The 14,405-nt window shown below is 32.1% G+C and overlaps 3 protein-coding genes and 2 long non-coding RNA genes across 6 annotated transcripts in view; 2 read left to right on the forward strand and 3 right to left on the reverse strand.

Annotated features, from left to right (window-relative positions):
* The window catches only part of LOC132914287 (uncharacterized), a 111,044-nt gene extending 107,062 nt beyond the window's left edge, over nucleotides 1–3,982 (reverse strand). The window contains exons 1-2 of the long non-coding RNA XR_009659553.1: nucleotides 3,856–3,982; nucleotides 3,708–3,769 (exon numbers count right to left, since the gene is read on the reverse strand). This is a non-coding gene — a long non-coding RNA (uncharacterized LOC132914287). The remainder of the gene's footprint in view (nucleotides 1–3,707; nucleotides 3,770–3,855) is intronic.
* The window catches only part of LOC132914255 (uncharacterized), a 24,817-nt gene extending 17,461 nt beyond the window's left edge, over nucleotides 1–7,356 (forward strand). Inside the window, exons 2-5 of the mRNA XM_060973208.1 lie at nucleotides 2,618–2,761; nucleotides 4,710–5,011; nucleotides 5,311–5,567; nucleotides 6,168–7,356. Coding sequence (XP_060829191.1) covers nucleotides 2,618–2,761; nucleotides 4,710–5,011; nucleotides 5,311–5,567; nucleotides 6,168–6,918 — 1,454 coding nt within the window. The 3' untranslated portion in view covers nucleotides 6,919–7,356. The remainder of the gene's footprint in view (nucleotides 1–2,617; nucleotides 2,762–4,709; nucleotides 5,012–5,310; nucleotides 5,568–6,167) is intronic.
* Nucleotides 7,286–10,634, reverse strand: LOC132914248 (ATP-dependent RNA helicase DDX24). Of its 2 annotated transcripts, none has more exons than XM_060973197.1 (9): nucleotides 10,205–10,634; nucleotides 9,329–10,087; nucleotides 9,099–9,244; nucleotides 8,713–9,005; nucleotides 8,419–8,491; nucleotides 8,253–8,364; nucleotides 7,984–8,101; nucleotides 7,728–7,905; nucleotides 7,286–7,644 (listed from the first exon to the last, which is right to left on the reverse strand). In XM_060973197.1, the coding sequence occupies exons 1-9, from the start codon at nucleotides 10,388–10,390 to the stop codon at nucleotides 7,347–7,349; spliced, it is 2,163 nt and encodes a 720-aa protein (XP_060829180.1). In that variant the 5' UTR covers nucleotides 10,391–10,634; the 3' UTR covers nucleotides 7,286–7,346. The 2 variants fall into 2 exon arrangements, with proteins under 2 accessions (XP_060829180.1, XP_060829179.1); XM_060973196.1 differs by having other exon boundaries at nucleotides 8,419–8,641; nucleotides 10,205–10,633.
* A 76-nt stretch (nucleotides 10,635–10,710) lies between these two features.
* LOC132914286 (uncharacterized) lies at nucleotides 10,711–11,084 on the forward strand. The gene is made up of 2 exons (XR_009659552.1): nucleotides 10,711–10,884; nucleotides 10,919–11,084. It is a non-coding gene; the product is annotated as an uncharacterized LOC132914286 (long non-coding RNA).
* A 352-nt stretch (nucleotides 11,085–11,436) lies between these two features.
* LOC132914252 (conserved oligomeric Golgi complex subunit 8) lies at nucleotides 11,437–14,324 on the reverse strand. The gene is made up of 10 exons (XM_060973205.1): nucleotides 14,170–14,324; nucleotides 13,975–14,046; nucleotides 13,780–13,904; nucleotides 13,424–13,699; nucleotides 13,146–13,359; nucleotides 12,917–13,077; nucleotides 12,574–12,849; nucleotides 12,209–12,397; nucleotides 11,969–12,124; nucleotides 11,437–11,887 (listed from the first exon to the last, which is right to left on the reverse strand). The coding sequence occupies exons 1-10, from the start codon at nucleotides 14,222–14,224 to the stop codon at nucleotides 11,606–11,608; spliced, it is 1,806 nt and encodes a 601-aa protein (XP_060829188.1). The 5' UTR covers nucleotides 14,225–14,324; the 3' UTR covers nucleotides 11,437–11,605.
* Nucleotides 14,325–14,405: the final 81 nt, after the last annotated feature.

Below are 14,405 nucleotides of genomic sequence, written 5' to 3' on the forward strand. Positions count from 1 at the left end.
AGGGTTAGGTTAGCTTAAAACTTTAGCACGTCAGTTCGTAGTAGAAAAAAAGTTAGAAAAAAGTGTATTGTCCCAAAGAATAAATGAAAAGAAAACGCAATAATCTGTCACATTCCGTGGTCGGCGGCTCTCGTAAGTGCAGCACCAAGGAATGCGACCAATTATAGCTAGAAGAAAACCGAACGGTTTCCGGCGTGTTCCATTGGAAATTACGCGAGGCATTCGCTAATTGCCCAGCAGAAGCGCGCGCGCGCGCATCGATTCCTTTCCCCCAAGTTGAACGCCGGCAGAAATCAAAAGACAGCGATCTCTCTAGCAACATTTTAGGTTCGGTTAAATTGTATCATAATTAGCCGAATGGCCGGCGTAACTCGCAGCGGCTGTAATAACAACGCGAGATAATTTTATATGCATAACGCATATCGGTTAGCGGATGATACGAGGCCACACACCGTATTCACCAACGCGGTTAACTATAATTTAAAAGCGTCTTGTTATATTTCTTCTCACGTTTCTCCTTACCCATCGTACAGTACACCGGAGCCGTTTTATACCCGTGCACAGTTCGGTATACAGCGACAGGGTAGTAGAAATCCTCGTCTGCTACACGTTCGCGCGCTATCGCGAACCGAAGAAGAGCGTGCCCGCGCGCATGAGGGTGTAATATAATTCAGTGCCTCCATGGCGATGGCGTCCTTTCGTTCGACCGATATAACGCGCGAATTACTTGCACGTAATATACTGCGAAACAAAGCCCGTTAACGTCACGAAACGGTGAGCTGCAAGATATTTTGTTTAGTGTCCCGTAACTTATACTGTCCACGCACGACTTTGTAAGAGGCAGGGTAATTGAGTACTCGTACGAAACGACTGCTAATACGGCCGGCCGTTTTTACGCGCGCCAAACCCGAACGTAAATCTGTTCGTCCAGGGCGATATCTGAAAATGCCCTGCCTGATTTATGGGCCGGATCAGCTGCGCGAATATATCAGCCCAAGCAGGCAACAACGTACCGACCACCGCTAAACATAACGTGAAAACTCAATTTTTGCCAGACACTTTGTGTCCCGCCAGTATGTAATACATACTTGCCCGTACAAGTACATGGAAAACGTTCGACTCGTGTAACTCCACGGATTAAGCTTGTTCGATCAGCGTACTACTTTGCTTCCATTTGCAATCATCGTTACACGTATACTTGCAAAGATACTCAAATGGATCCTGACTATCTTATTTTGTCAATGCTTTTCGTTGTAAAAATTGGAGCAATTGTACGATGCAGAGAGAACGAAGAAAATTTGTCTAATAAGAAATATAATTAAAACCGAGGAAATAGTACGTTCAACGTTGTTTACAATATCGATAGTTAACGTGTCGTTATGGATATACATTTTGCAAACTCTGTCATTATCAATAAAATATTAATATCTCCTTAATTTAGTTCTATCGAAAATTGTTACGTTTCCATTTATTCACATCCATTTATCAGAATATTATTTACATCCATATTTACTTCAACATTCTCTTTGTACTTGAAATTATACGCTCGTAATTTAAGCAGCATCACCGAGCCAGATTGTCCCATTTCATTAGCATAATCTTCATAAATCTTGGATAAAGCTTTTATCGCGCATGTACGTAAATGCTGATTCTCTACGTTTTACACATTTCTGTTTCATCTAACTATTATACGAAAAAAACGAATATCGAAAAAAATCTGCTAACTTTAAAAGAAATAAACCCTCTCTAAATACTTTGTTCCATTGAATGAATAAAATGAACGTACCTATGATTTTGTACACACGTTGTGTACAATTTCTAATTTTCTCGTGTCATTTTTATCAATACTCCTAGTTTTTATCCATAATTATTTGAATATTCGTTCACAATTTGCAGTTACTTTGACTCGATAATTTTATGTAAAATATATGTTGCAGAGTAGGATGATTCCTCTACTTTGTAGAAACTAATTTAGTCTACTATTTCATTACTGACATTATTGCTACCCGCTGCATCATCCATTATTCATAATGCAGCCTGGTGGACGATATATTTAACAAATTTTTCCAAGCAAAAAAGTTCTGCCACTCAGCCTCGAAACATTTTTTATGGTAACGATAGAAGACCTACGATTTAAGCCATCTGAATATTAAAGTGAAATACAAAGGAAAATATCAAAGTTTGGTATCTTTATAAGACATAGAAGAATTAATCTGCAAGCGTATGGGAAAAATATCCAAGAATAATGAAACGTAAATGTCAGTTCTCTTATTAATAAATTACATTGGCACATTAAGAACAATCATCAATGGTCGTTCCCGTGTCTGAATATCATTACTCTCGAAGCAATTGAGCAGTGAAATTTGCATTCAATCGTAGAAAGTATTATCCTACACGCCTAATGCTTCTACACAAACCTCTCCCCTGAAATATTATCATAGGAAGTATACGGTCTGACGACATTCCCCTTGCAATTCTCTTTGCAATTTTCAGTTTTTTCAAACGAATATGATCAAGTATAAGATAGTTTTGTCGAAAGACAACGAATGTAAGATTTATTATTTTCACAACTATACAAATACGTACAAAAATGAACTTCCATTCTCCTCAATTTCAGGATGGTTTTCTGTGATATCTGGCAACAATACAACGGGTAGTGCAAGAGTCTACAGAAGAGTCGATTCCTTAGTACGAGCAGGGGTACCAGCGTTTCTTTTGGCTGCACCTTTAAGGGCATATATTCTGACCCACTCGAAAATGGGTAAGTGAAAATATTGTGAATATGAAATACGTACTAAGCTCTAAATTCGTTCTTCTATTACACATACGCATCGTTCTTTAACTCATTAATTGTACGGTGCATAAATTAACTACTTGGAATGTCGCATTCGTATCCGTTCATTAGTATCTCTTTGGAAATTTAATTAAGGATGTGAAGCGAGAGTACCAAAATGGGAAAGGAAGAAACGAAGAAAATAGCGATAAGAGTGTTAAATACGTTGAAAACGTAAAAAAGTCTATTAAATATTTATTACAAAAGAGCAAAAGATTCAGAGTCTAACAGGATATAAAATGTAGTGTGAAGGGAAAAGAAAATAGAAGATAATCTTAGTACAGAAAGAAAGAAGTTAAACGCGAACGAAGAGAGTAAAGTGAATCAATAGCGTACAAAAAAGTGGCAGAGAAGGCAAAGAAAGAAAAACACAGAGAAAGGAGAAAAAAAAAAGAAATAATAACACACATGAATGTAATATCGTAATGACAAGCAGCAACGTTCTTGACCTAAATGCATATAAATATCAATGTTCGTACCCTGATCTGGTAAAAAGAGAAATATGGGAAATGAGCAAATTATACGTTCCAAACGGTAGCAGAAAGTTAAATGCGGTAAATAGAATACATATATATGTATGTGTGTGTGCGTGTGTATGCAACGGCGGAAATACGCAAAGCAGTGATATAAGAGGCATACCGTGTAAGCATTAAAGTCTCTGTCTTTGTTATACACTTAAAATTGTTGACATTAATTCTAAGAGGTACTATGTTATATTTTCTATTAAACAAGAAATTATATTGTCATCGAAAATTAATAGGTAGGTCAAAAATATTTTTAACGTTAGTACCTCTGATAGTACTTCTCAAAACAAATTCAATAATCTTTCATATGTATCGCCGGTTTCAATTAATTATTGAGATAATGAACTTACTTTACTGGTTTTTGAAGAAACTCCACTGGATTAGAAAAGAGGGATGATGGTCTTGCTCACGCCTGAAAAAAGAACGCGTAAGAGGTTATTTCATATTGTAATAATATTCAATAATATTAATAAATGAACGTGTGTTAATTAGACAAACCTGAAGTAGCATAGGAAGACGACAAAATAGCAGAATATGTAAATGAGAATAATACGCATAATAAATCACGCGAAATAAATTAATACGTCTTAACACGACAATTGTTGAGATCTGAATATCACTCCGCGCGGCAACTTCGTCTTACATGTTTCGTAGTGGTGGGGATGTCAACACGGCGGTAAGTCGAGCAGGTTTGAATCGACGAATTCAGCAATAAACACACCATATTTCATAGAAAAAAAGTAAATACATTTAAGAGGTGGATATATAAAATGAATGTATTAGAAAAGAAATATTCGTTCACTACTTTAATTTAGTTAAATATATAAAATTCATTGATGAATAAAAGATGTACATATGTATAATTAAATACAATGTCTTTTGGCATGAAATAAAACTATATTTTACAATATAATATAGAAATATGTATTATCTATATGCTTATTTTTATGAACTATTGCTTTTTATAATAATACTGACATGTATATACATATTATATACACTAACATTAATCATTATTACTCGTAAATTACATTACATTGAATTACTATGGTTATTATTATATATTATTTAATTATTCATATTGTTATTGATAATCCCTAACAACAAAAATTTTCTGCAATCAAAAGAGCATTGTAAGACTTATGTATATAACACCATGTCGAATCACTAACCATCGTAAAAATTATTTCTTTTATTATTTCTATAGTTTTATTTTGCACTTACATTTCCATATTTCCTTTTATTCGCATTAAATTAATGATTTTGTACTTTTCATGTATCTCAATTTCGTCTCTGTAATATTTCTCAAGTACCAAAAACTTTGTAATTAAAAGTTCTTTATTTATTTGCAGAAAATGGCAATTTACGAGCTCACTACACGAAAACCACGATCAGAGCTGGGGAAATTCTACGATTAATAGCTGTTTTTCAAGACACAAGGAAATGTAGTACGGTTTCCTTCGGAATTTCCGGCAGCTCTTCCGAAAAGGATCAGTACGCTCAGTGTTTGGATCCACACGGTCGGGAAGTGTTTGCTCCCTTATCCGCAAGAGGCGAATTTTATGCTATATGTCAGAATGGAAGTATCGATACCGGAAGCGATGCAGTATTATACAAAGTGCATCACCTTGCGAGAAGACCATTGCCTCTCAGGGTAAGTTTATTCCATTGTTTTCTTCTATTCGTGTTTCTTTCTATCGTTGCTTTCCTTTGATAATGTTTTGTCCCCCGTATCTGCCATGAGATCTTGTATATTTGAATATTTACAGAAATTTGTAAACTTATTAAAAATATATAAGTATATAAATAATCAGCGAGTAAGTACTATAACACAAACAATACCATTAATATTAATATAAAGACCAATAAATTAATAATGATATTAAAATTAAATTCGTCTTACCATTGCCGCTTGTTACTGAATTACATACTTAAAGATTTTGCCATTTTCAGGTCCGTTTGATAGCCGGTCCACTACCTGTACCATTGCCAAGGGAATATGGTGGTTTAATGCAACTAGAAAGTTCGACTCGAGGGCCAATTGTTTTAGGATGCATCGTACCGGAAAGACCAGTTCACAATCCTGAGATGCTCGAATTAGTTGTAACCGGAAATGGAGCGCCAAGAGTAAGAAGAGCTCGACTAGGTTATCCGTCAGAAGCTAGACTTTTGGCATCGCCGAAAATGCAACGATTATTATCTGCCTGCAGGTAAATTAATTTTACATTGCTTGTCAATTATTTATACTATGCATGTTTATGGTGCATTATTTTTTCAAACTGCTAACAATCAGATGCACGAGAAATTAAGCACAATCTCATTATTAATTAATCAAATATAAAATTATTTGAATTATTCAAAGAATAAATATATGTTAACACAGAATATAAATGTGTCATGTTCGCACAATTTGATTTATGATATTGCTATTTCCGTTGTTTGAACCTAGTTTGCAATTTAATTAATTGGTCAAAGACTCAAGCAGAATATTAATTATGGACGATCATTAATGTATACCTGCTTAGTGAATTTTTTTATTGTAATGTAATTAACTTCATATTTTATTTTATTCATAGATCGCAATATCAATTTTTCATAAATCAATTGTTTCTAGACCGATGTATCAGGCAAAGATCGATTTCATGTACAATGTGCGCACGTATATGTACTGATAGGTAAAAATACAATATATGCAATCACTGTTAGAAAATAATATACCGTACAACGTCCCGTATTACCGCGATATTCAAAGGATGCAAAACATTTGTAAATATATATTCTATGTGGCTTAACCTGTTCTTCCACTTTAGCCGGGCTGTCGGAGATCGTGCAACGGAACCAAGAGTGGCACCTCTGAAACTGCATCCAGTCGGTGAAAATCTTAAAGAGATGCATTTGAAGAAAATCAAGCCGAAACCGGAAACGAAGCCAATTCTACAAAGCTTGAAAGACGGACTGGAACAGTTGAAGAAGAGCACCGTTAGGGAGAAAAGTCAAACTAGACAAAATTGTCGGAATGGATTTCTAGATCGAATTTCAAAATTCGCCCAAGGTGGTCGTAGCAGAAACCCTGCAAAAAAATCGGCTTCGTTTACGTTTGCAGTGAAACCAGAAATTGCGATGAGGTGTCAAGAGCGTTACTCCAGTTTGGAGCCAGAAACTACCTCCCATCCGAGTCATTCGAACTCTTCCAAGCAACCTGTACAAAGATCAGCGTCCACCAGTGTTTTAGAAATGCCGGCAAATGTTGAATTACAACCCAATTATTCTCGTGTTAGAGATAGTCTTACACCAGTGCCATCCCTTCCCAAGTTAACCAGGACCAAAGCTGATGACATTTATGCAGAAATTTGTGAGAATGCGGCTGCGCAAGTCGAGAAGTGTCCCGGAAGTCATGTGATGGCTAGGATCAAAATTATTGTTAAAGGCCGTGATTCGTCCACAGCTCTGCCAAACAAGATTGGCGATGACAGTAGATACGCAAACTCTATGGTAACGAACAATCAAATTGATTCGATTATCAGCACGGAAGACGAAGTTATTTACAACACGATATTCTGAAAATGAAGAATTTTACTATTATAAGCTAACCGGCTGTGTTTGATGATCGAGAACCCGTTGATTATTTTCATCAACGTACCATTAGAAATTGAAACTGTATTATATTATACAAAAAGCACTACAAAATAATATGTAATATTCAAGAAATCGTAATAATTGCAGGTACATATGTTTGCCATACGTACTAACACTAGTAACGAAAACGAATAAAATTTTAAGAATAAAGAGCTCATCTTCTTTCTCAGAAGAAAAGAAATTAATCGAAGCGATGTAATATGTGCAGAAAAATACCTGACCAATTTTTCTTAAATTTGTTTTACTGCAAGAAAGATAAGATGTACAAAATAAAACAAATATATGAGAAAAAAAAAGTGTATGACATCTTTATTTACAATTCATTCCCTTTTATTTTAATAAAATAATTCATATTATACTTTATTTCTATTTTTTTTTCTTAGAACCTTGGTTTTAAAAGAACTTCTTTTTATATGAGGCATGCTATTCCTCTCTTTCTTCTTCTTTGGAATTTCTTCTATAGCCTTTTTCATTATATCAATGGCTTTCTGATTGTCATCATTTAATTTAAGCTCAATATTAACATCAGGATACTTTCCAGAAAATCCTTTTGGAAATAGCGTTTTCGACATAAGCAATGCCAATTGATGCTTCTTTTTTTTTAACTGATGCTTTAGGCTTGCCTTTTCTTCCATTTCCGCTGCTAAATTTCTAAGAAATAAGATCGTTTTTGTCATAGAATAAAACATATAGTAACAATCATTATTGATGCTTTTAACTAAGTTATATCTTACTCTTCGTCCTCCTCTAAAACCAAATCCATTTCTTCAACTGCTTTACGTAACCAACCTTGTTTTGAATTATCTCTACGACATTTTAATTCCAACTTATCAATTTCTCGAGCAATCTCAACTCTCTCTTTAGTTGCAATTAGCAATCTATCAATTACAGGAAACATAGGTAAATCTTCCGCTAGATATAAAAAGATTGTATTCATGTTAAAAGTTCAAATTATCAAACAGTATATCATTGTTTAGTTTATTCACTTACTACGACCAAGTGTTTTACACAATTTGCTATAATATTCCTTTTCAGATGGTTCCATCATAAGAACTGTTATACCATCTTTTTGTGCTCTTGCTGTCCTTCCACTTCTGTGTACATAACTCTAAATAATAATTACAAGTATAAAATTAAGGGAAAAGCTTGTATTTTCATCAGATATATTATAATGCGATGCAAGCGATTATTTCATCTATATTACGCCATAATGTTGCGTTTAATTAACGCTAATTTACTTTATATCCATTGACACATACCTCACTTGTTCTAGGAACTTGATAATGTATTACATGCTCAACATTCGGAATATCTAAACCTCTTGCAGCTACATCAGTAGCTATTAACAATCCGTTTTCATCAGCCTGAAATCTGATTTATCTTATTATGTATCTCAAAGTTGTATATGTGTTAAAGAAAATTTACCTTTCTAAATTTTTTAATCGCTGTCTCTGCTGCATACTTGCATGTAATGGTAAAGGTTTACAATCAAGTATCCCTAAAAGAGTAGCTAAGCGTTTTACACAACCAATACTATTACAGAATACCAATGTTCTACCAGCATATCTTTTTAGGAAGTAATAAAGATAGTAATCTTTATGGTCTATTGTACATGCTATTCTACATTCTGTTAAATTAGTTGCGGTACCTGATGAATAATTTTAGTTATATTATGCTAAATTCATTATCTTTCAAATACTTAACAAAAAAGTTTGCAACCTGATTTTTTTGTAACATCAATAATTTTTGGGTTCTTTATTCCTACTAGTTCCATAATCTTTTGTAATTTTTGAGCAGATGTAAGCTTTTGTATCTTGCTTTTAGCATGCTTCCTTTTTTTCTTTTCCAAATACTCTGGAATATCATGCACCATAGTTAATGTAGCAGAAAATACAAATGTTTGTCTTTCTTCCACTTTTTTTTCATTCATATTTATTTTCTCCAGTAGTTGTTGCAATTCTTGGAAATGTCCCTTCTCTAACATTCTATCTGTTTCGTCAATAGCCAAATACCTATTTTATATTGCATAATATGTATAAAGTAACATTATTTTCATAACATTGCAGATAATTATGAAACTATTTAATAAAGAGGAAAAAACTTACTTAATAGAATCCACTTTACTAAGATGTGGATTACCTTGTTGTATCAATTCCCATAATCTACCAGGTGTTGCAATTACAATCTCAGGTCCTTTACTTAATATTCTTTCTTGTTTAACTGCAGCCATTCCTCCTAATACTACAGCTACCTAAATAATATCAGTCCTTAATATAATGAGTATTTAAATAATTCTCAAGATTTACTAATTAGTAGTACTTATCAAAATAGTTACTTTAATGTCTGTATATTTGATTGCTTTAGTTAGGTGATCTTTAATTTGAATAGCTAATTCACGAGTTGGTGTCAATATTAATGCATACAGTGGCTTCGTATAATTCTGTGTTTTGCTCATTTTTACATTATTAATTACACGTACACAGCCTATACCATTTTCATTAAGACTTTCAATATGTTCTTCAAAATCAGATTCAGATGAGCTATTATCATTTTCCACTATTTTATTTTCAGAACAAATCCAGCCATTGTTCTTATTAATTCCAGTTATTTCTTTCTCAAATTCCATGCCTGACTGTTGGGATTGCTTATTTTTTAATTCCAAAATACCATTTATAATTGGAATTCCAAACGCCAATGTTTTTCCACTGCCTGTTTCAGCTGCACCTAGTATATCTCTATGTCCCAATATTGCTGGTGGCAAAGTTAATGCTTGAATAGGAGTTGGTTCATGGAATTGTTGGTCTTTTAATGCTTTTATTATAGGAGCGGGTACACCTAACATATACCATCGTTGGGCATCAATGTCATATACATCATTTTTATCCTTGGTGCATTCATTAGAAAATTGATTATTATTATTAGGATTAATATCTAAACCATTTTTTGAAGACAGACATTTTGGTATCTTTTTAGCATTTCTTCCTTCTAACTTCTTTTTTGGAGATTTTGTCTTCTTAGTTTTTTTTAATAATGGTTCATTAGCAACTACGTCATTTTCTACCCATATATGGGAACGTTTACGCTTTGGTGATACCTAGAGATTAAATAATGAAATACACAAATATACCAAAGTTTTGCTTTTAATGATAACAAATATTATCATACTAATTTAAAATGGCAATATTATTGGAAAATATAATTTATAAGTTACCTTAACTTCTTTGCTATTAGTTTCCACATTGTGGATTACAATCTTTGTCTTGTTATTTTCTTTTGTTAATTTGTAATCAGTTAGTTCCTCAATACCAATCAAATCTTCAACATTACCAGCAAATACAGAACCTTCCAATTTCAGTGGTTTCCACCCACTTAAATTATCGTGTCTCTTTTTTGGCATACTTATGACACGAACGCTCTCTATAATTAATAAATAATAATTAATGAATGGTAGCAATATTATTCTCAAATGTACATAACCATAAAACACGTGGAGAGTCGGGTGTTTAATTCACTAGACACAACAATACTATATACATATATGTATACAGTACATACTATCTCATACTATGTATATAGGTACATACATACATGTGTATAATGCTCCTTCTCTATTCTGGATACTGGTTCTGGCTGACCACTTCTGGTGGCAGACAACAGACAGGGCGAAAGAGTAATAGAGCTTGCATCCTGCACTCAGAAGAGGGCGCGGCGCACGTAAGCACCTGTTTCTTAAGCCAACTACTATATCCGTCCTGGTCCGTCCGCTCATTGCTCATTCCCGCGACTGCACCGCCAGTCGTCACATCATATCATAGTTAAAAAATCAGTATTTAATATTAATAAAATATTTAAATATTTTAAAACAATATATAACTTGACATAATTAGTCATGTAACTAACAAATTAATTGTAAAACTCCAATAAGTATAAAGGAAAATGTTCTTAGGCGTACACAAACATCTGCAGAAAGAATACAATATCTATATACCAAAGCAAAACGAAACTGTCATATGTTAAGAATGCGTTTGAGAGCACTACGAGAAAGACATTTACAGAAAAAAGAAAAAATAAAAATATTACAAATTTATTTATAATGTTATTACAAAAATTTCGAAGATTATATTAATAAAATGTCTGAAGAATATTAAAAAAAAAAAAGTAAATTGCTTACGTTTTTAATGGATGTAGAAGAAAAGAAAGATGAAGAATATGAAAAATTACTTTTAGAAAAATTACTATTAGAGAAATAAAAACAATTAAACAAAATGTATTAGATAATGAAATATTAATTTCTGAAGATTGTTATGACATAATTTTGACAGATACGTGATAAATAAAAAGAATAATTCTAAAGGAGTTTTGAGTTTTCTGTACAATATATGATATAGATATATGTTTAATACATAAATAAAAATTGTTATGTTATAAATACTTTGTAAAATATTATTTTCGCAATGTTATAATTTGGATATAAAAATTTCAATTATACAGAATGCATAACATTTACCACAACAGGAAATTGTTTTTACATTCATACAGTTAATCTAAAAAATTATTTTTTATTTACAATATTTTTGTATACAATAATATGCAATGAAACAAAAATTTACAATTATCTTTTTTGATTTTCATCATTACCAGTTGAATTATTTGTATGAATGTTACTATCTTCAACCAAATGTGTATTTCTTTCTTGTGAATCAGTAGACATTTTTAATTTCTCCAATTGTGAAGCAGTTCTATCTATTTCTGCAGTTTCGGGTAATGATGATATTTCGGAGGAAGTTCTTTGTAACAGTAGTGATTGTACGTCAGACACTGGCAGATTTTTCGAAATTGGTAATAAAGGAGCCAAAGGTTCCAAAATAACGTCTCTGTTTAAGTATGTTATTCCCTATAAAAAATGCAGATTATTTGTTATATATATAGTGCTACTACGTGATTCATTTAAAAATAATTTTGTACATTTTCTTACCTCTGTTTGTAACAAATTTTCTGAAATGCCTAAGTGAATTGCACTTTGATTTGGTGGAAAAATAACATGAATGCAGTACTGTACATAAGGAACTAATTGTTCACTCAAACATTCTATAAATTTGAGCATGTTCTCCCTTTCTGAAGCTGCAAAAGCCTGAAAAAAATATAAATTGTATTAGATATGTATCTATTTAATTTTAAACAATTGGTAAGATACAAGTTAAACATATTAATTTACCTGTTGTTCTTGTTTATAAAAAAGTAATATTGATTTTGCTACATTATGTAAAGACTCTTGTAAAATCTTTGTACAAAAAACAGAAAGTGCTACTGGTGGACAAAGTCGTATTTCATTAAAAGCTGATATAAGTCCATTACAATATTCAGCTAGTGGATAAAATTCAACCAATTGTTCTGGTGGATTCTCCTGCAAAACATGATTTTCATTTGTATTATAAAATGTAAATATGATATATAGATCCATTTCATTAATTGAAGAGAATATAGAGTGTCACTGACTTATTTTTTCATATAGATTTACCTCCTTTTGGCTTGTACCACCAATTCAGTGATACTCTGTATAATAAAAAGAGAATTACTTACTGATTTAATTGTAGTAGTTATTTTAATAGTAGTTTTTTGTATTTTATTAATTAAGGTGAATGATTCCATATCACTCTCAAACTTTTTTGTTGTCCTGCGAATACTAGACTCAAATTTTTCCCCAATAACACGTACAAATATATCAGACATTCGGCCTGTAAAATCAGCACCTACTCTACCAAATGATAAACCAAAATATGTACATTGACCCAAAATAGAATCTATTGATGTCACACCAGGTAAATCTTGTTCTAAAGTCATTAAAAATTGGGATATCTAGAAAAAAATTAAGTACACTGTATTGAAGATATATTGTCAAAAAATACATAAATATCCAATATACCTTTTCTTCAACCCAATGATAAAATATAGCACACTCGTTTACAGTTAAATCTCTTCCTGGTGTTATTAGTTCATCATCATTAAACATAGCTTTATATTGTGTTATTATATTGAATAAATGTATTCTGGATAATTCTATAGTTTTTGTGATATGAAGATTAGCTAAATGGAAATAATATACATTATTAAATTGTCTATTTGATATAATGTTTTATACGAAATTAACCTACGGTCTTCTTTGGGAATAGCATTCAAAAGACTTTGTAGCCAGCTATCACGTGCTTGTAGAAATTTAATACGTAATTCAGGTTCTGTGAAAGCATCCATTGATCGTAATAATCCAACAAGTTGTAGACATCTTGCGAGTGGTAAATCACCTCTTAATGAACCAACAACTTGTCCCACCATGCCAGACCAACTGTTCTCAATTTCTGTCACTATGGACTAAATCATTAATAAACAACTTGGAATATATTTTGTTACATTCTGTAAGTATGTTAAATTATACCGATATAATTGGAATATCTCCATGTTTAGTTCCTAACTGACGTGCATATTGAGATAATTCTAATGCTTCATTATATTGACTACTCCTTAAACAAGATTCCATCAACTGAGGCATTTCAAGTACTTCAAGTAATTCTGCATTTCTTGTTAGTGTTAAACTGTTTATTCTTCTATGTGTATTTATGTCTTTTGATGTATCACAAAATGATTGACACTTTCCCACAAATTTAGGTATCTCTTGTACAAGTCCATCAAGTCGATTTTCAGTTTCATTAAACTTGAAATTAAATAATATATTTTTATTAATGGATAGACCAATGAAACTATAAAAATTACTAAAGTCTGGAACATTATTACTTGTTTAAATATTTCTCTAGAACTTTCTGCTGTCTGAATAAATGTCTTATAATTTGCAAACACCAACTCTTGTGTAGTTTGCAATACTGAAGTTTTCTCATCATTCAAATGACCAGGCTCTTTATCTAAAAAGAAATAGATACTTTATATTCTGTTTTAAATTAAAGAATTACATATTAGGAAAAATTGCCTTACTGAGCTGATCAACATCGTAACCACCAAGTTTTGATAAGTATTGATAAAAATCTGGATTTTCCTTCCATAATTCTGTAAGAACGTATAACAATATATAATTATAATTAAAGATTTACTTCAAACAGGTAGTTTAAATGCGATATATCAATATTGAGAAGTGAGTTTATTACTACTGTAGAAACAAAGATAAGTTACCTGGTATACCACTTGGAAATACGAGATTTATTACATTTTCAGTTTCGATATCCATTGTTTATTTAAATAATACATTTGTACATATGACCGAAATACTTAAACTATTATTACATACTGCATGTTGTATATATATCTATAGGTTACACGTCTAGAATATCGTTTCGTATCTTGACAGAATACCTCGATCGTAACAGTACAATTATTGGCTGTTCGTTGAATGAATAGTATACAGGTCC

This window comes from Bombus pascuorum, chromosome 14 (assembly GCF_905332965.1).
Source record: "Bombus pascuorum chromosome 14, iyBomPasc1.1, whole genome shotgun sequence".
NCBI lineage: Eukaryota > Metazoa > Arthropoda > Insecta > Hymenoptera > Apidae > Bombus > Bombus pascuorum.

Excerpts from the sequence above, each read along its gene's own strand:
- LOC132914252 (XM_060973205.1), bottom strand. The coding sequence starts at position 14,224 with ATGGATATCGAAACTGAAAATGTAATAAATCTCGTATTTCCAAGTGGT. Across the intron at positions 14,047-14,169 it reads ATTTCCAAGTGGTATACCAG|AATTATGGAAGGAAAATCCA; the intron begins GTAACTTATCTT and ends ACGTTCTTACAG. Across the intron at positions 13,360-13,423 it reads GAGATATTCCAATTATATCG|TCCATAGTGACAGAAATTGA; the intron begins GTATAATTTAAC and ends TTAATGATTTAG.
- LOC132914248 (XM_060973196.1), bottom strand. The coding sequence starts at position 10,390 with ATGCCAAAAAAGAGACACGATAATTTAAGTGGGTGGAAACCACTGAAA. Across the intron at positions 9,245-9,328 it reads TCAAATATACAGACATTAAA|GTAGCTGTAGTATTAGGAGG; the intron begins GTAACTATTTTG and ends GATATTATTTAG. Across the intron at positions 7,645-7,727 it reads GTTTTAGAGGAGGACGAAGA|AAATTTAGCAGCGGAAATGG; the intron begins GTAAGATATAAC and ends CTTATTTCTTAG.